At 46.7% G+C, this 20042-nt stretch overlaps 1 protein-coding gene across 4 annotated transcripts in view; it reads left to right on the forward strand.

The window, feature by feature from the left end:
• Positions 1-730: 730 nt before the first annotated feature.
• PTGIS (prostaglandin I2 synthase) overlaps positions 731-20042 on the forward strand; it is a 552295-nt gene continuing 532983 nt past the window's right edge. Inside the window, exon 1 of one of the 4 annotated variants that reach the window (XM_069651268.1) lies at positions 731-1035. In XM_069651268.1, the coding sequence (XP_069507369.1) occupies positions 953-1035 (83 nt within the window). In that variant the 5' untranslated portion in view covers positions 731-952. The remainder of the gene's footprint in view (positions 1036-20042) is intronic. The other 3 variants (XM_069651270.1, XM_069651269.1, XM_069651271.1) reach the window with 3 other exon arrangements.

Genomic DNA, 20042 nt, shown 5'->3' on the forward strand with positions numbered 1-20042 from the left:
AGTAATAAGACTTATCGAAAAGAGAGCACACATTCAAGCCTGTGTCTCTGTGGCCTCTAACATCACAGGTAAAAAATACTAGCACAGAGTGAAATAACTCATCAAACTGTACCAAATTGGCCAAAAAAAAGTGGGCCCCTTTGACCAAAAAAACTGGTCCACACCAGCATTTTGGGTTTTTGGTTCGGCCGTGGGCCTATTGCCCCGTAGGCCAGTCAGAGCATGGCTAGGGGCGATTCTGCGAGTGGAAGTGAGCCCAACTCTGAGAGTGAAAGAGTGCCGGACTCTGGCCGTGAAAGTGTGCCCGAATCGGGTGGGGATGGGGAGGGGGTTAAAATCCCCACTCTGGGGGTAAGCGGGGTGAAAGTGAACTCTATAAATACATATGTTAGTCGGGGGGAGATTCTTAGAGGCAGTGGGGGTTTGTATTATTCGTAAATATTGCTGCCACAATATTAGTTTCTGTACGGGAAACGTAAAAGGGCATTCGTAATCCTCCGATAACAAGAGTAACGTTAGGAGTTGCGTCCCCATATCTGACACAGTTGTGCGCAATCTGGATGGCTTTGGCAGTTGCCATTTGCCTCAAATGATATATATCTTCATCTTTAATGTGCTCCCTAAAACCTTGCCCAACTTTTAGGAATAACACGTAGTAGCACCACAGGAGGAAGGCAAGCTTCCCTCAGGGGCTGCCCCTTGTGGAGCAATGATGCGATGTGTGGAGAATGTTCGGTGACCGGCCACGCGCTCTCCCTGCCCTGCCCACGCCACGGCCAAGGCTTTCCCCGGGAGCCTCTAAGAGACGCACGCTTCCTGCGTCTGGGAGGCATTCAGGCGGCAGCCAGAGGAAGGCGGCAGCACCGCCGGAGCCGAGGCGCGCGGGAAAGCCTGGCATTTGCAGCGAAGTTCCGAGCAGGAAGCATCGCGCGCCGGCCTCCGCACCCGCACAATGCTGAGCGCCACCGTCGTGGCAGCGGCCTCGCTCCTCCTCGCCATTCTGATGTATGTGCTTTTCTTCAGGCGGTCAAGGCGGTGAGTGGAAACGTTAATACGCAGTGCCTTCACTGTTTGTTCTTCGTGAAAGTTTCCCATCTTCTTGTTTAAAGTTTCTGCAAACCTAGTTGAGTGGGACAAGTGAGATGCGTGTCGATTTTTTTATCTCAAAGTATACATTTTTATTTGAAAACCGAATTGCTCTGACAGAGGACTTAGTGAACCTATCATTTCTTTTTTAGAGTTAGGGCACTCCCCTTATGTTTCCGGGCATGCACACATGTATGTGGTATATTTAGTCTAGTATAAAGCATCTTCTTCCGTTTTTGGCGGCTTCTTGGCGTTAAGTATGACACAGTCACCAATTATGTAATGGCTCTCGTGACAGTTGATAATTTAAATAGTTCCAAAGGGATTTCGGTGAATATGTAATATGCTTCATACTCAAATTGACAAGAACATGTTGTGAGGTGTTATTTTTTATAAAAGTGTTGACATTGAGCAAATGGGCATTCCCTTCATTTTGTACCCTTTTTATGAAACAGCTAAGGAAAGGAGCGAGTTGGTCTGGTTTATTTTGAACAGGGACAATAAAGTCCCTTTGTGCTTAACGTGGCAAAATGAATGCCTTGATTCCCCTAGGAGACCATTGAGGAGCTGGCAGTGAGAGTGTTTTAAAAAGTGCTCACAAGAAGCACACATGACCCACCACCATTCGGTAGTTATTTTATTATTATTTTTTTATATCGAATAAAGCGTTTACAGAATGCTGCAGAACGTTTCATGTGTAAGTGAAGATTGTAACACACTTAAGGAAAACCTTTTGTCTCTGGAACAGTCTACTACGGTAGTCAACTCGAGGTGGTCCTACTGATAAACCTAGACATTGCCTCGACTCGCGCAGAAATGTCCAGTGATATGCGATGCCATTGCACAGGTGTGCCAAACGCAGGCGGTAATAACTACAGAGCCGGATGCCATCATCATCGAAGCATTGTTTGCATTGCGCCTGTTTTTGCCGAGTCAGCACCATCCATCTAAAACCGTGCTGCGGCTGCCTGCGGTTGATACCGCTGCACACACGTGCACTGTTTGGATGCTCAGTCCGGAAGTCATGGGGAGTCACCACATGCATGCAACGGCAGGCCTGTTTCATGGGAATGCCACGCACACATGCAGGGACTCCCTGTTAAGCCTTCGCCATTCGCTAACCGCAGGATGCAGCGTTGGTCTGGTTATGTGCGCCGGCTTTGCTCAAATCTATAAGATCAGCCTGCAAGGGATCCTTGATTCAGAAGTCAATCCATTGTTCCTGCATGCCATCGTGGGATCGTATAAGAGGAATTACATTGACTGGGTGTTGTGGCCTAGCATTGTGGCAAAATAAATCCGTTCACCTGGCAGCACTAGCAGTACATTTGGTAAGTAAACATGTGCAGTGATTCTGATGCCTGATAGATAGAACATGTGACCCCAACTCCTGAAGAGGGCACTAGAGGGTAAACATGCAATAGTCCTGAAGGCCCAGGGGAAAGAGAAGCGAGGAATTGAATGGAGAGGGATCCCTGAAGCCCCCTGTCATGGGCAAACAACAGGTGGAAAGGTGTGAAGTTGGATTACAGTCTATGCAAAGTAAAGGTCAATGGGGTAAGCTGTAGGAGAGTTCGTAAGGGGCTAGGGGCAGAGGAGCCCCTTTATTAAGCAGTTTAGACCACCAAAAGGTTTGGGCACCGTAAAGGACGGGCACAAGACTGTCACAGCACTATTCAAGCAAAGAAAGAAGGGCTGGAAAGAAGGCTTAGCCTTATAATGAACGTAACAATCTGTTGGTTTGTTATTAGCCCCATAATCACTTATCACAATTATGGTTTGTCAAAAAATGTCCAAATGACCCAATCAAAATTGTACCTTTGCACCTGAGATGGTGTCAGAATCAGGGCTGAGTTCATGGACCCATCACCCAATAAAACAATTGAGTATGCTTTTCACCAGTGTATGGGGCTCCCCTGGGTTTGGCAGCGTCCTGCTAACAAAACGGTCTTTGGGCACCATCACATGTATCAAATCTACAGCTCCCACTTCGAAATCAATGTACAGAACAGGAGAAACCTTTGTCCTGTAAACAGATATTAAGTGAACCAATGAGCTATTCCTGGATAGCCAGCCTCTTTAATTACATGCACCTCAAAATGGCATCCCAGGTATAGCCACGGGACGCCTTGTCTGTTTTCTATGTTCATTCCCTGGGCCCTGCATACAAGATCCTGGTACACCTCATACTGCAAAGGATGGGATCGTTTGATGCGTGGATATTGTTACCTATGGAGAAACATTCCTCCAGGTCTCATTTTAACTTAGCCTATCTGGAGTAATGCCACCTTGTTTTTATGCAGGAACCAAAAAGTGTGATTATATTATGGGCCCTATTCATGGCATTTTTTGCACGGTTCCAAGTTACTTTGTACTGCTGAAAAGTGACTTTGAACTGCCAACACAAACCCTGATTCACGGAACTGTGCAAAGTGCATTTTGCAGTGAAAATCAGCGCAAAGTCATTTTGTACTGCAAAAATGACCTTGCACTGCAAAAAAAAAATCCATGAATATATATGGTGTTTTGGTGATCTGGTGTGGTAAATGCACAATACAGCTGTAAATTAAACCAAAAAGGAAATCAATTATAGAGGTTCTACTTTTTGTGTTTGATTTTTTAAGGGCGATTTATATGGTACTCAACAGATTATAGATGTGTACGTGGATTGCCTGCTCTCCTGTGTTAATGGCAATAGAAAGATCTTGCCATGTTAAAATGGGAGCTGAGTGATGTGGCAAATCGACCCACTTAACTTAAGGCAGCTAATATGTCATGGAACAATACTAGCGAACACTTGTGATGGTCTTCCACCAGGGTCTTATACTATGGGCAACCAAAAGTTGTTTATTCTTTTTTTACGAATGTACCGAAAAGTCAACACATTGTCTATTTTTCCACAAAACATATTGTGAATGTTTGATTTTTTGTAAAAAATTAAGTTGTTTTTCTTACAATTTGATTATTTCTCTGATGGATTCGTTTTTGTAACCACATCACTCACTTTTTCTTTTTTTTAATAAAAACCCTTTCCATTGCATAGTGAATGATTTAGTTTAAACTTTTTTGTTAAAGGTGAATATTATATAGAAAATGGAGTGATTCGCTAGTTGGCAGTGAAGTGCCTTTTTGGCCATAAACTGCCCACTTTGCTTTTGAGCGAAGGACATTCGCCCCGCTCTGGCGCTGTATTTACCCACAGGCCCATGTGTGCAGGCTTGGCGCCTCCATCAAAGAATGCAGAGACAATGTAAAGACTCTCAGCTATGACAAGATGGAGAGCAGGTGCAGTTTAATTCGGGAAACGTTGGCACCAGAGTACATTCTAAAAAAGTCAACAGGCAGATTAAAAATAATTCCAAATCGGTCAATAACAGAGCCATGACTTTGACATGCGATTGTTATGTGGCTTCCTCAGACAGAAACTGTTCTGCCTCTGTTCATAGGACCAGGAATGTAAACAGGCTTGGACTGGCCCATAGGGCAATGCCGAACCAAAAACGCAAAATGCTAGTGTGGGCCAGTTTTTTTGGCCCAAGTGGGAGGTTTGATAAGTTACTTCATCAGCAGCTTGTAGTTTTGACCAGTGTTACTGAATAAATATTCTTTTAAATGCAGAATTTGTATCACATTTTATCAAAAACCTCCCCTTGTTTACTACTCAAACAGTCTACAACAGAAGGAACGTATTGCCTTTTGCAATGGTGGGCCACTTTTACATTGGTGCCCGAAACAGTTGGATGCCCCAGTCCGACGTCGTCCGTACAGGCCCCTCATCTTCCCATCAGTCCCTCAGATGGAGACCTTTGGGTGCCAGTGTGTGGGGGGTCGCGCATTGCAGATTGAGGGTGGGGCTTGTGAGGAACGGTCTCCAGCTGTCACAACACACTCCTCCAGGAAGGAGATCGGGTCTAGTGGTGCCGATGTGCTATGCTGTACCTAGAGGGCGAAGTTCAAATCTGGATTTCCCCGCGTGACACAACGTGTGGTCCCGTCACCGTGGGAATCACTTCCGTTGTGCTACAACATTGGGAGAGCTTAGACATTGCTTAACCGTAAGAAGTGCCGCTCAGTAAAATCGATATTTAATACGAGCTAGGAAACGGTGACAATTCTCTGCTATCGATGGTGTTTTTATACGAACCCAGCACGGGTGTCTAGGGTTTAAATGTTGCACTAGCGGAATTTTGCCTGTTTTGTAACAGGGAAATATCAGTAATTTACCGCACTGTGTCATTCCACGTCAGGCTACCATGCCCCTGTACCCTCCCACCCACAACCACTTCATGCATACACTCACAGCTGGCACGAGTCAGTGCGAAGTGTATTCCCCATCTCTCTGTTTTCAGTGATTCAAAGATGACCTCACCCGCCTGCACATCGTACCGTGTGTTTTATCTTGTTTAGCTACATACATCTGGCCCCAAGAGTCTGACCCTCTTTTTCCACTGCTAAGACACGGCTGCCCATAGAAACGCATGCTAAAAGTCTGAATTCCGCAAGACTCGTATCCTTATATACACGCGGGCCTTCCTCTGCAGTGACTGAAGAAAGCAGCCCCGCCACCTCTGGTCTCAATCAGAGACAAGACCAGGCTGGCAGAGAGAGCTTAACTTTTTTCGCAGTCAGAGGAATTCAGCTATATTGAAACGTTCGCCTGGCAAGTTCAATTTCACGTACAGCTGCATTACCATAATGTAATTTCCTGTGCTGCGTTAACATGTGTCTTTAAACTGCACGAGGAATTCTTCAAAACAGTATTTTCTCCAAATTAGAAACAGATGCGTCACTGTGCGCTTCTGCTTATGTTGCTCTTGCCTAAATAACCTGCGGTGTTCTAGAATATTCCAACAGAGAGGATTTATACCAGAGGTAAGCGGTATGCGTGTTAGGTGCCTAACAAACATCCACCGTATGCTTGTTAGGCACCAAACCCTCGGCGTGAAAACAAAGGCCCTAGTGTACTAACCATATTCCGGCCACCAGTGCAACCTCTTCGTGAAAATGTTTTTAAACATTAGAAGCAGTGTTAAAACTAGTGAATGCAAATTCTGGTTGTTTGATTCAAGTTCCATGAGTTATGCGAAAAGACCTTTAAGCAAATTACTAATTTAACCATAAAGTGCCAGCAGAGAGGGACGAGCCATGAAAGATGCACAGAGAAAGAATGAGAACGTGAGACCTATGACATATGATAGTTTATTTATTTAGCGCCTATACATAATGGGGGTAATTCATGGATTATTTGCGCGTAAAAAACAGGATTTGTGCGCCATTCTGCACGCAAATCCCCATTTGTTAAACAGGGATTTGCGGGCAGAATGGCGCACAAATCCTATCTTTTTCAGTGCAAATAATCCATGAATTATTCACAATGTGTTTCAAAGCGCTTCAAGGCAAGGGAGGGAACAAGGGATAATACAATGACATTCTTACAGGCCATGAACAGTAAGGATGTGAAATTAACTATCGAACTCGGCCTGACGACATTCCAGATAGTGCAAGAGCTCAGACATAGATAAGGAAGGGAGGGGGAGAGTGGGAAGAAAATGGAAACAGACATGCGACTACTGTACTAGGCCTGACGACATTTCTGTTAGAGCTGGAGAAAACAAAAGGTGAGGGAGAGGGGTGCAGAAAGGGAGGGGAGGAACAAAACAAGTGACGACATTTCAGATAGTGCTGCAGGGGGCGCAAGTAAGGGAAGGAGGAGAGAGATTAGGTTGCTATCATACTAGGTCCAGGGAGAATTCTGATAGAGTAGGCGTATAGAAAAAAGTAAGGGGAGGAGGGGAGGACATAGAAAAAGAGAGAAAGGGAGAGGAGGAGAGAACAGAGAGTAAGCAGTCAAAAAGAGTGTAGAAGTGAGGGGAGGAATGTAGAAGGGGAGGAAAGAGAGGGGGCATTAAAGAGAGGCAGAAAGAGGTATAGCAAAAAACAAGTGAAAGAGAGAAAGAGGGAGGCCCTGATTCACAGAGGGTTTTCCAATGGGGTTCATCAGTGGCTGCCTTAGTGGCGCCTGCGCCCTGTGCAAAAAAAGAAAACATTGGTACCCGCCCCCCGCATCCCTGGTCAACGGGGGAGGGGTGTTTGAGGTACCACATTTTTATTTTTGCTGGTGGGAGAAGGCGTCCTTTAGAAATATAATCTGCTGTGGCACCCTATTGAGATAATTAGCTCACCACTCCCGCGCCGGAGCAGGGAGTTAGTCACTAGAATAGGGCCCTGATCAGCGTCCTATTTTAATGAAAACTGCCCGCTACCGCATCGGAGTGGGGAAGTAATTATCTCAATAGGGTGCCACAGCACCCTTTTGTTGTTAAATGTGCCCACAGCCGCAATTGCATTTCATTTAAAAAGGGTGCCTTCTCCCACCACGCCAGTTCAAGGTAGCCCTTGAAAGTCTCCTCAGAGCTGGCGTCCCAGGGGGCTAATTGCACCACGGGCAATCGTCCCAGAGGCCCACCCCTAGGCCAGCCCAAGGTTTCATACATAATAAATATATTTGTTTCTGTTTACTTGATGGTGATTTAAAACATGTGATTATAGACTATTGTTAACTAACTAATCGCCCATGTTAAAACATGATAAGGACCGGATAGGTCTATGCCGGCAGATGGAAGCCAGCCCTCCAAACTAAGGCCCAACAACAAAGGTTCTTGCCTGAGCCTGTTTGAGCATGGAGATGCGAGTCCTGCACGCTGCGATTACAAGTCATGTACTCATCTGACCTCACAGCTTGACTTGGTTTCTTCCAAGTAAGTCTCCTGGTGCATTCCCCTCACCCACACGATTTAGGTCCGCAGGCCCTGCACAGCATATCGAACGGGCACACACGACAGCCTACCCACACCTCTAATTGGGTCACGCCTTTAAGGGCATACTAACCGCCAAGGGGCGCGTTCGCTAAAGTATCCCCTGTCTCACTACTGTACTCGGGCTGATTGCCGTACATGTATGGCCTCACCCACTGGCCCATTTAAGTCTGCCACCACGGTCACTACTGGCTCCTTGAATTTTATCGTTTAACACTGCTTTTCTGTGCCCTGACTACTTGAGTCCAGCTCTGTCTACGATTGCCACATTTCCAAACACCTATGTACACCTCATAACTGTCGCCAATTTCCTACTGTGCATCTCTATGCACAATCTCGCCATCTCATAGTCAGCACTGGCTGTGCCCTCTTTATTGCGCCTGACTATAAAATCTGCAAACTTGAATGTAATGCTCCTTCAAAAACTGAACCATTCATACCATGTTAAGACTTGCACTTGCCTGTAATACTGTAACATGGCACAGACCTTTGCACAGTGCTCATACCTAACTGTTTTTGTATTGTATGCCCTTCTGTGAGTGCTTTCCGTTTTTAAATGATTTTCTGTGTATCACAACCTCTACTGTGAGTGGCCTACTCTCTAGGTGGTGTATGTACTTGTCATAACTGTCGCTAGTTTCCTACGGTGCATCTTTACGCAATGCCCACAGTTTCCCATGCTACGTCCTGATTTGCACACATGTTATTTCAGCTATATGTAAAGTGGCATGCCGCAATATGCTCTACACTATGTAACCCCTGTGTAACCATATCTCTACCCTTACAACTCATCATGTGCCCATGTATGCTTCTCCTTCCTGTAACCAAGCTGACTTCATGTAACAGCATAATGTAATATGCTACGCCAGGATATGCTCTACAATATGTAAATTATGTGTAACCTTACTGCCACCCATGTAACACATCATGTACCGAAGTATGCTCACCTACCTGTAATTTAGCTAATCCCATGTCACAGCATCACAATGCCTCCGGGCTGCTTGTGTGCTTTATAAATGCAAATAAAGAAAAGAAAATATAGGTCAAAACATGTGTCGGATGGGGTACTTTTTATTTATATCATGTACACTGTTGAGTTATGATCTGAGCACGAGATTGACAATTGTTTCTTTTCATTGTTTTTGTACTAAATACTTGTGACTCATTTCCAAAGGAGTATCACAGACTCAGTCCCTGATTCATGGAATTATTTGCGTGTAAAACAGGGATTTGCATGCCATTTTGCCCGCAAATCCCCATTCGTCAAACAGGGATTTGCGGGCAGAAAGGCATGCAAATCCCCGTTTTGCACGCAAATAATTAAATGAATCAGGGCCTTTATGTTTAAACTGTACAATAAAGTACATTCTTAAACCCTTGGACAAGCAAAATTGTTCTGGTATACAATATTCTTTACATGTTTGACAAATGATAGCAGGGGCAGAGCGTAAGTACACCAGAAACGACAGCTATCCCATGCAATTTTTGCATCACTCGATAATATAATGAATTCGATTTCAACCTAAGCTTACCTGTACTCCTGTACTTCTGGACATCCTCTCTCATTGTATCTCCTTGAGTCATGCGAATAAAGCATGATTGAAGTGAATTGAGAGGAAGCAGAAGAAAGAGCGCAAGAGAATGTGAGAGGTCGGAAAAAGAGTTATAGAACAAAAGAGGGTGAGGAGAAAAAGAAGAGAGAGCAAAGACAGCGAGGAATAGAAGGAGTTCAAGAGTAGAGGAGAGAGTGACAGAGAGGGAAAAGAGAGAGGGTGTCATTTTGTCAAGGAGGGAGAGAGCGCGAGCAAGTGAGGTGTGTAAGAGAGAGAACAGAGAAGAGCCCCATTGTGGTGCATGTCTGTGTGTGTGAGAGAGAGAGAGAGAAAGAGAGAGAGAGGGTGATGGAGAGAGTGAAAGATGGAAAGAAACACAGAAAATTGACTGAATGAGTAAAAAAGAAAGGAGGAGATAAGAGACAAGTGCTGGGGAGAAAGAGAGTTAAATGGCGAAATGGCTGTAGAGAAAAAGTGTGACAACAGTAGCTTAGAGGGAGAAGAGGTATAGAGAAGACATGTGATAGAAAGAAAATGATGGCAAGGAAAAGAGAGAGTTAGAACATTGGATAGAGAAAGGAATGAAAACTGAGCAGCACATTGGACAGAGAGTGAACAGGATGTAGAGAGGAGTATATGAGAGCAACATAAGAGAAGACAACTGAGATTAAGAGTGAGAAATAGAATGAGATGGGGAGAAAGAGAGTACATGAGATGGGAACTGAGTGAGAGCAAGGAACAGATGGTAGAAAAAGGGAATGAGGGCATGTGAGAGAGCAAAGGCTGAGGTGAGAGGGATAGGGAGTGGAGTGAATTACAGAGAGAGAGAAAAAAATACCATGAGAGCAAGAGCAGGAAAAAGAGAGGATAGGAAGCAATGAAAGAGAGAATTACTTAAAAGAGAGCAGTGATTAAGAAACTTAGGGATAGGGATAGTGAGAGAGAGTGATAGAGAGAAGAACAGAGAGCGGATTGAATCAACCATTCAGTATCAAAATAGATTGGCTAGCATAAATAAAGAGAGTGTGATGCTGGAAATACTTTAGAGGGACATATCCTCCCCGTCATTATCATCCTACTTCCCTGGTGTGTGTTTTCTCTACAGGAGTTCAGCCTGGACCGCTGGCAGTGCAGCTCTTCATCGCCCATCCTTCATTGTCCTGGGAGGATAGCTCAGTGGCAACGTGTGCGACTTGGAAGCAAGACGACACGAAGCAGCACAGGTTAGATCCCCGGGTCTGCACTTAAAAACCTCTGGGTGTTTAAGCGCATTATAAATACGCAACTAAGACAAAAATAAAAACCGTTATGCAATACAAAAAAAATTCCTGTAACAGAGCCTCGATGCCCGCGGGCTGTGTGAGTGCTTTAACAATGTAAAATAAATAAATTGTTATCTTTGGTGAACAGGACCCATGGGATACCCTTATGGGACCCATGGGTAGGGGTCCCCCTTGTGGTACCCTTAGTGTGTGTTTTTGGGCACCTATGTTTTGCCCCACAGAGCAGGGTATGGGATGGTGGCAGCTACATGCTGACTTTGCAGTGGCTCTGGGCCTCCTCAATTTTTTGTGATACCCATCCCCTGCCATAGCAATCGATGGATTCCTGAACAAAGGCAAGATGGCCACATTAAGCCTCATGGCTTTCTGCCTTTCCCTCTTGTTTCTAAAATTCCTGAGAAGCCATCTCTCTGTCTCCCTTCCCCCAATTGGCTGCTGGGTGGAAGGATGACATATGGCTCTAGGGCTACCCTCTGCTTAATTGGTTGGAGCCCTCCCCAGAGATTGCTTGATTTGGGTACACCCTAGGTGTGGGACCTGACTGAATGGAAAGAGGAGTGAACTTACATTCTGTGTTGTGGGTGTCTGGTTGTGGTTGTCCTGCATGGCATGAGCCAGCCCTGTCTGAAACTGAGTGGGCCTCACTGGGTACTACAGCAACTTCATTGCAGACTATGGCACCAGAGCTGCCCCTCTGACCGCTCTGACATCCCACAAGCAACCTAGGGAGGTTCACTGGACTGACGACTGTCAGAGGGCCTTTGACAGCCTGAAGGAAAGTCTGTGTAGGGCACCAGCGTTGTGGGCCCCTGACCACAGTAGACCCTTTATTGTAAAAACTGATGTCAGTTACACAGGGATTGGAGCTGTCTTATGCCAGTTGGACGACAAAGGGAGAGTTCATCCCATAACTTTCATCAGTAGGCACCCGAAAGTTAGAAAACATAGGTATTTCAGGTCTTGCATTACTGGCCAGCCTTTAAGATCCAAACTTACCATAAGCCCTTAAAGTGGCTTATGCAGATGAAGGGTAAAAACCCCAAACTGCTCAGGTGGTTGATTAGCCTGCAAGGGCTAGATTTCACTATTGAGCATATGCCAGGGAAGAGTTGTGATGATACAGATGCCCTTCCCAGAAGATATTTTGACCATATGGATGAGGATGTTTAACGGGAGGGGAAAACCCTTCTATGTTAGGACCTAGGGTAAGAATACTTACATAACAAAAAGTGTCCTAACAGACCAATGTATTTGCACTTCTGTGTGAATTATTTCTATAACCACGCATGTAATTTGATGTCAAATTTATTAGGACTAGTCAAAGCAACCAAAATAACAAATTATTCTAGTTTATTTCGAAACGGTGGGCCTGTACATCCCCTACACATAATTTTGTATTATTTTTCTCATATATTTATTCTATACTGATCATGTCATATATTTCTTTCAGTGGTACTGGTCTCATTTATATACAAATGTTTATACAACTTTGTTGTTGTTATGCCCATTCCATTCTGGGCTAGCATATTGTATCGAAAAGACATGTGATGTCGAAATGTGAAACACAAACCAATTCAGTGCTAACCTTGATTACCAATGTTTGAATAACCTACTCAATTGTACACAGTAAACCATATGGAACAACACAGAGAATTTCAGGGATTATAGTGAACAAGGTGCCTAATGAGATACTGGCATATGAAATACACATACAAATTACAAAAAATAGTATATTGAAAACTCTTGATGTAAGATACTGCCTATAGGGACTAGGTGTGCATGTATCCCATGTGATGCTATGGGCCTATGCTCCTAGGGGTAAATAGATGTTGGAGTTTGTTAGTTTTAGTTCAAGGTACCCATTCATGTTTATTTATTCATGAGTTGTCATGGGACCCATTCTTTGTCGATGTCGCTATATGTTAGCTCTTGATCTGATCAAGACAGGTTCTGAAAGATTGAGTGCTGTCTCCTCTGGACATTTCGGCAGAGAAAAGTGTTTTGCCTTTTTCAGGACCTGGAATGTGGTAACCCTGGTGAAAGAGCACCAAACAACTAAACACTGCATTGCTGTGTGAATACATACAAATATAAGACCACTAAAACTGAGCTGCCAATTGCAGCCTTAATGTAACTAACCTTAGGTTGAGGTCAACTGTCCACGTGGTATACGACGAGGAATAGTGCATTGTGCATTAATGCACTCATCGTTAATGGAGCCCACAAATGCTTGGGGATCTGAAAAACAGGTGTATAGGACTAAATCATAGACCTACGAGGGGTTCATACAGTAGCTGATTATATCAGCCTGATACTTTGCATTTTATTTTTCATACTTCAGTAGGCCACTGAACTGGGATCTGGACCAAGCGCCCAGAATGGACTTTGTTAGGCCGAAATGTTCTTTGATATAAAGGAGGACAGAACAACACAAGAAATGCCTTTTCTGGGGAATGATTCCCATTATATCTGTTAGATACGTGTTGTGCAAGTATTGTGCACTGGGTGGATTACCTGTGTGTAATACTTGAAAAGGAATATCTGTATGAGGATTACAATCTTGTGGGAGATTAGTCCACCCTAACCTCAGTCTGAGGATGGAGAGGGGGTGCAGTGAATGTGATGCTGGAAATGGTTTCCTGGGAGATGTCCTACCCGTCCTTATCCTACAACTTCTCTGGTGTCTGTTTTCTGTATGTTTTCGACACCGGAGTCCAGTTTGGACCCTCAGCAGTTCACTTCTTCATCATTATCTTTGGTGAACAGTACCCATGGGATACCCCTATGGCACCCATGGGTAGGAGTCCCTCTTGACACCCCTTTTGTGTGTGTTGGGCACCTGTGTGTTGCCCCACAGAACAGTGTATGGGTTGGTGGCAGCTGCATGCTGACTTTGCAGTGGCTTTGGGTCTCCTATATTTTTGGGACACCCAGGCCCTGCCATACAAATCAATAGATTCCTGAACAAAGGCAAGATGGCCACTGTAAGATGGCCTCATGACTTTCTGCCTTTCCTGCTTGTTTCTCAAAGTCCTGAGATGCTGTGTCTCTGTCCCCCTTACACCTGATTGGATGTTGGGTGGAAGGACCATATATGGCTCTGGGACTTCCCTCTGCTTAATTGGTAGGAGCCCTCCCCAGATACCTCTTGTTCTAGGTACAACCTAAGAGTGGGACCTGACTTAATGGAAAGAGGAGGCAACTCACATTCTGTGTTGTCAGTGTCTGGTTGTGGTTGTGTGTCACAATGCCTGTGGTCCTGCCTGAGCCAGCCCTGTCTGAAACAGAGTGAATGCAGTGTATGCATTGAACGGCTGGGAGCTGTCTAAAATACACATCCACTGTTCTGGGTGTCTGGTTTTGGGAGAATGGAATGAATTCATGTGAGCCCTACTGAGTCCTGCCTGAATGCCCTACTGTTTGATTGGCTGGCTGAGCCTAGTTCAGTCTGAGTGAATGGCAGATTTTTTGTATATCATTTGACAGCTCACCTACCTCTGTGTCAGAAGCTTGGAGGGTTCCTGCATGCCTGTATCCTGAATCCAGCTGGAGAAAGACATTTGGTTGCTGCAATCCTTAATCAAATCCAATGGCTGCTATGCTGATTTAAGGAATGATCAGAGAGGACTTGGACAGGCGACCTCCTTCTGTAGCTGTTAACTCTGCCCCATTAACAGTGGTGGAGAGCACATATCTTAAAAGTGTCCTAATCCTCCCACAAAGAACTTTAGCCACACCAATGAGGATGATGTGTGATTAAGGTTATATTGGTGATGAAGTAGAAATGAGACCTGATTTCTACTGGCTGAATATGTGACACCCCTGGTTTGGCAAAATATCGAGATGCCCTCTCCTATGTGATGTCCCTGAGGGGATCGTATACATTGCAGTGGTTGCTCCCCGTGAGGAGATGGTTCTCTGTGCTGGGTTTAAGCATGTAATGGGAAAACCCCTTAAACATACCTTAGACTGCTAAACCATTGGTCAAATTAGCCTTTCTAAGGTACAGGAGAAATAAAGTTAGTCTAGGTTGTTCTTCATTGGTCAGTAGACCGGAATATCCAAGTTGTAAAACGTTCCCAAGTTATAAAGACTATTTGGACGTCACAACTCCTCCTTATACCTGACCACTTTTCATCAGGCTCTGCCTGGGCACCTTGTAGTTGGGGACTGTTACCACTAGTTGGGACAAGAGCCAGAGCAAAAGTTGCCTAGTATGTGATGCTGAGAACGAGAATCAAGTGCACCTTTTGCTTTTTTTCCCAGGCTTGAAAGATTTTAGGATCAAATATCTGATTCCACCATTCATCCTCCTTGGGGTGTCAACTACCAGGGGAGCTATGTACCTTTGTAAATCAGTCGAGAACTTGAACACAGTGTTTTCTGTTGCTATGTACTTTTGGCGGGCATGGTATAGGAGGAATAACTTGTAAACCCATACAAGATTAACTTAATTTGTCTCTTGCACTAGCACATTATGATTTTAACTTGGTATTTGTTTGTGGTTTATAGCCCATGGGTTTCAACATGTATGAAGGGCAATGTTTATACATGTTTTGTGTGTGTTTATGGAATTTTAACACTTAGGGCCTCATTACACGGATGGCGGTAGGTATTTAACGTTACCGGTAATGGAATACCGGTAACGTTAAATGCCCATGCGGATTACGACCCGCTCACCGCCATTAGCGGCACTGCTAATTACGGTGCCACTAATAGCGGTCAGTCCGCGTGCGGGCGACCCGCCAACCCGTAAATAACGACATGCCGCTAAGAGCACACCATCACAAGGCCAGTGCACACGGCAATAGCGCCATGGTAAAGAACCCAAAACCCCTTACCGGCATGGCGGCAATACCGCCATCGCGAACCACCCGTTAAAAGAACTAAGCAGTGTCAACACCTGCCACAGGTGGCCAAAATCAGCACAGGTGGAGGCAATGGAGACTGTGGCTGCTCAAAAGAAGCACACCACACCCCTTCCCACGCCCCTTCCAACACCAAGATGGTTCCAATACTGGCAGCATTACATGGCCTGGAGGACCTGATTGCAGCGCTGCTGCTACAACAACAGGCTGCACAGAGGAGATGCAGGAGAAGGAGGAGATGGGCCAGACAGGCACAGCAAGCACCACCACGCCACCTAATCATACCACAGAGGCACCCACCAATTCCCCGGATCAGAGCCAGTCCATTTAACCTAACACCTGAGCAGATACACACCCTGTACCGTCTGGACCGGGACACCATCACCAGCATCGTGGACATGATACACAACGACATCGTGAGCCTCATAGATATCCGAACTGCCATCCCCCCTCTACTCAAGGTGGTGACAGTGCTCCACTTCCTGGCCACAGGAACCTACCAGCATACAGTGGGGCAGATGATTGGCATCTCCCAACCAGTATTCTCATGCATACTGAACCAGGTACTCGATGCCCTCCTGAAGCATGCACCCGAACACATATCCATGCCACGGACTGCCCAGGCGATTGCAAACACCAAAGTTGGCTTCTATTCACTGGCAGGCATCCCAAGTTGCATTGGGGCCATCGACTGTACATATGTGGAATTGGTCGTCCCACATCACAATGAAGTAGTCCACCGAAACAGGAAGCAATTCCACTCCATCAATGTCCAAATGGTATGTGACGCAAACAAGATAATCACACATTGCTGTGCCCGATTTCCAGGATTTACCCATGATTCTATGGTCCTGCGGAACTCAACTATCCCCCGCTACATGGAGCGACAAATGGGACAACATTTGTGGCTACTTGGTGAGTTCCATGCTAAGCACATGGCAGTGTGATTGGGGGGGGTGGATAGATACTCCAACTGGGTGTGCATTGGGGGGGTAGATAGATATTCCAACTGGGTGTGTAATGGGGGGTGGATAGATACTCCAACTGGGTGTGCAATGGGGGGGTAGATCGATACTCCAACTGGGTGTGCAATGAGGTGGATAGATACTCCAACTGGGTGTGCATTGGGGGGTAGATAGATATTCCAACTGGGTGTGCAATGGGGGGTAGATAGATACTCCAACTGGGTGTGCAATGGGGGGGGTAGATCGATACTCCAACTGGGTGTGCATTGGGGGGGTAGATAGATACTGCGTGTAGCCTGTAGTCCGTCGCCCAAATGCACGTACAGATGTACGCTAATGGGCATCTGTGAGGGCAGCAACGTACTTGGGATGAACGGACATGCAAGTATATGACACACGACACAGCTGACAACCCAAATCTGGTGACATCAAACATCAATCCTCATCCACATTGCACAACACTCCACGCCACGAAATACACAAATGTCATCCATGCCGCCAACATAGTCATGCAGCATTCCTACAGCACAACATCAACAATGCATTGTGCCCTTGGATGCATGCAAAGGTATACCCCCTAGCTATGGCAATGCACCACAAACCTATGGCACTGAAGCGTTGCCTCTCAACATGGCAACAGCAATGTCGGAAGGACAGTACACCACCAGTGTGGTACCAAATGTGCCTGCCCACAGGGACACCAATGACCTGGCCTCACCCAGGACATGGCAGTCACTGTTGGAGGCATCAATGGGGCATGTCTACTTGCATGCTTGTGTTCACCTTTGCACAAAGCAGTCACACAGACTATATTCATTGATGCAGTTGAATGTGTACATGAATCAAAATGATAGGCCAAAGTATGTGACATGAACAGGCCACACATGTGTCAAAAAGTAACAGGACCCCATTCCTCCCCCCATGTAGGTGATGCCGGCTATCCCCTGAAGAGGTGGCTCTTCACACCTGTACGGAACCCACAGAACAGGCACGAAGAAGAATACAATCATGCACATACCCGTACCCGCCTCGTCATCGAGCAGACTTTTGGACTTCTGAAGTCACGGTTTAGGTGCATTAGCAGGTCTGGTGGCGCCCTCCTGTATGGCCATGAGAAGGTTGCAAAGATTACCACGGCATGTGTCATGCTGCACAATATGTGTATGAGACGGAATGTACCACTGCCCCCTGACGTTGAAATGGAGGCACCTGATGAGGATGATGACGGGGATGAGGATGGAGGTGAAGGGGATGCAGGTCATGCAAGAGGGGATGGCCAGGAGGGACGTGCTGTGAGACAGCATTTGATCAACCAAATATTCTGAGTAACATGTAGTCATACTGTCACCTGTATATGGCTGGTGATGCACTGGTGTCTGTTTGTTAGCTCACAATGGACCTTGGCGTCAATAAATTGATCATACACAATGAAGGAGTCAAGGCCTGTGTTTTGCTCAAACAACAGTGTATTAATGAACAGAAACAGAAAAATGTGCAAGTCCCCAACCAACCCACCACCCTTCCCCCACCCCCCACAACTGTCCCATCACACCCTTCCCCCACCCCCCACAACTGTCCCATCACACCCTTCCCCCCAACCCCCACAACTGTCCCATCACACCCTTCCCCCCACCCCCCACAACTGTCCCTCATGAGTCTCCAACAATGTATGTGTCCAGGCATGCACAGAGGTCAATGGACATTCACGCCCTATTGTTCAATGCCAGGGCCAGCATTTGGGGGCTGGCTGGAGGTGTGCCTGGTGGTGGGTGTAGAGCGTCTGATTGGGCTTGTCTGCCGCAAACTGGTGGTCGAAGAGGTGGCAGACTGTCCTGGTGGAAATTGGCGCTCCATAGCATCTGCGATGCGTGTTAGCACCTCCCGGACGTGTATCAGCTCCCCACACAGCCTGTCTGTGCACAACTCCATTCCCTCCCTGGAGTGCCTGGATGACTCCCCGAGGTCAGCCCTGAGACGGGCAACCTCCTCCACATGTTGACCTACGAGGTCTGTGAGAGCCTGCTGGCGCTGGATGACGCTGGCCAGGTCAGGGGAAGTGGCGGCCTGTGGTGGTGTGTCTGCTGCGCATCCTGATGCTGGCTGGTGTGCAGATGCCGCCTCTGGGGGGCTACTGAAGGCCTCCATGGACTCGTGAATGGTGACGTGCGAGCAAGGTGTGTGTAGGGGTGATTGCTCGGGGGTTACACCAGGGCTTGGGGTGTGCATAGGCCGATCGAGTTCTTTGGGCTCATCCACGTCGGACAATGGGGCAATGGCTGCTGCCTCCCCTGCCGAACTGGCAGCAGCTGAGGGTGGACCCTCGGTGGCGGTGATTTGGGAGGGGGAGTGGACCTCCAGAGGCGGGGCAGTAGGGTTTTGCGTGGCACTGGCAGTGGCGCGCAGGAGTTGTTTTGGACGCTGCAATAGGGGCCTTGGCCTTTTTCCACCTGAGGTTGTTGGCGTGTCCTCGCTGGGCTGTGGCCTTTTCTTCTTTTGCACAGGGGGAGCCTGGGATGCTCCCTCGCTGTCTGTATGCGACCCTGTCGGGAACAAGAAGGGGGATGTCATTGGTTATGGTCGCATGTACTCAATGCAGGCTACATCATGAATTCATTTGGGGCCGTTTGAACTTCATTGTGGAGGAAGCAGGTGAGGTGTCATTTCAGTGCCTCATCCATGCAGTGTTGTGTCTCTGTTGATGTATGCATGTGTGTGTGTTGGGGTCTGGCGCTGACATGCGCAGGGTGGGATGCATGTGTGGATGCCGGGCCATCCATGCAGTGATCCAGGGCTGCCATTTGTGGGGACTTGTACATTCACATTGCATGCTTGCATCAGTGCACTTACCTCCATCAGAAGTGTCTGGCACGCCGTGCTCCATCCTCCCGACTCCCTCATAACATTCTACTCCGATGAGGTTTGCACATGTCTCCTCCCACTCCTTCAGCTTGATCGGTGACCCTGATCCTCCAGCGGTGGCAGTCTTGTGGTTCTCGGCCAGGATCATCCTGACCCGGAGTCTCAGGTCGTCCCATCGTTTTCTGCACTCGCGTACAGTGCGCATGCTGGTGCCTACAGCACTCACTTTTGTTGCCACTTCGGCCCAGATTGCTTTCTTCTTTAGGAGGGTCTCCCGCCGCATGTCATTTGCGAAGACCACTTCTGCATTGTCCGCTAAGGTTTGTGTCAGCATCACTAACTCCTCAGTGGAGAACTTCTCCTTTCGCTGGCGGTCTGTTGTTTTTTTTAGTGCCTTGGGCATGGTAACAGTGTAGCAATGGGTCTCAGGCAGCAAGGTAACACAAACAGGTATAGGGGGCAGAGGATGGCAATGGATTGTGTTTTTAAAGATGGCCGCCGTGCTCTTTCCCGTTCCTGTGCAATGATGCTACTTCCGGTTCCGGTATTTAACGGTCACCGCTATTAGCGGTGGCCGCTATTCGCACGATGCGTCAAGGCGGAGTTGCTATCT

The sequence above is a fragment of the Ambystoma mexicanum genome, chromosome 3p (assembly GCF_040938575.1).
Source record: "Ambystoma mexicanum isolate Mex_15411 chromosome 3p, UKY_AmexF1_1, whole genome shotgun sequence".
NCBI classification, from domain to species: Eukaryota; Metazoa; Chordata; class Amphibia; order Caudata; family Ambystomatidae; genus Ambystoma; species Ambystoma mexicanum.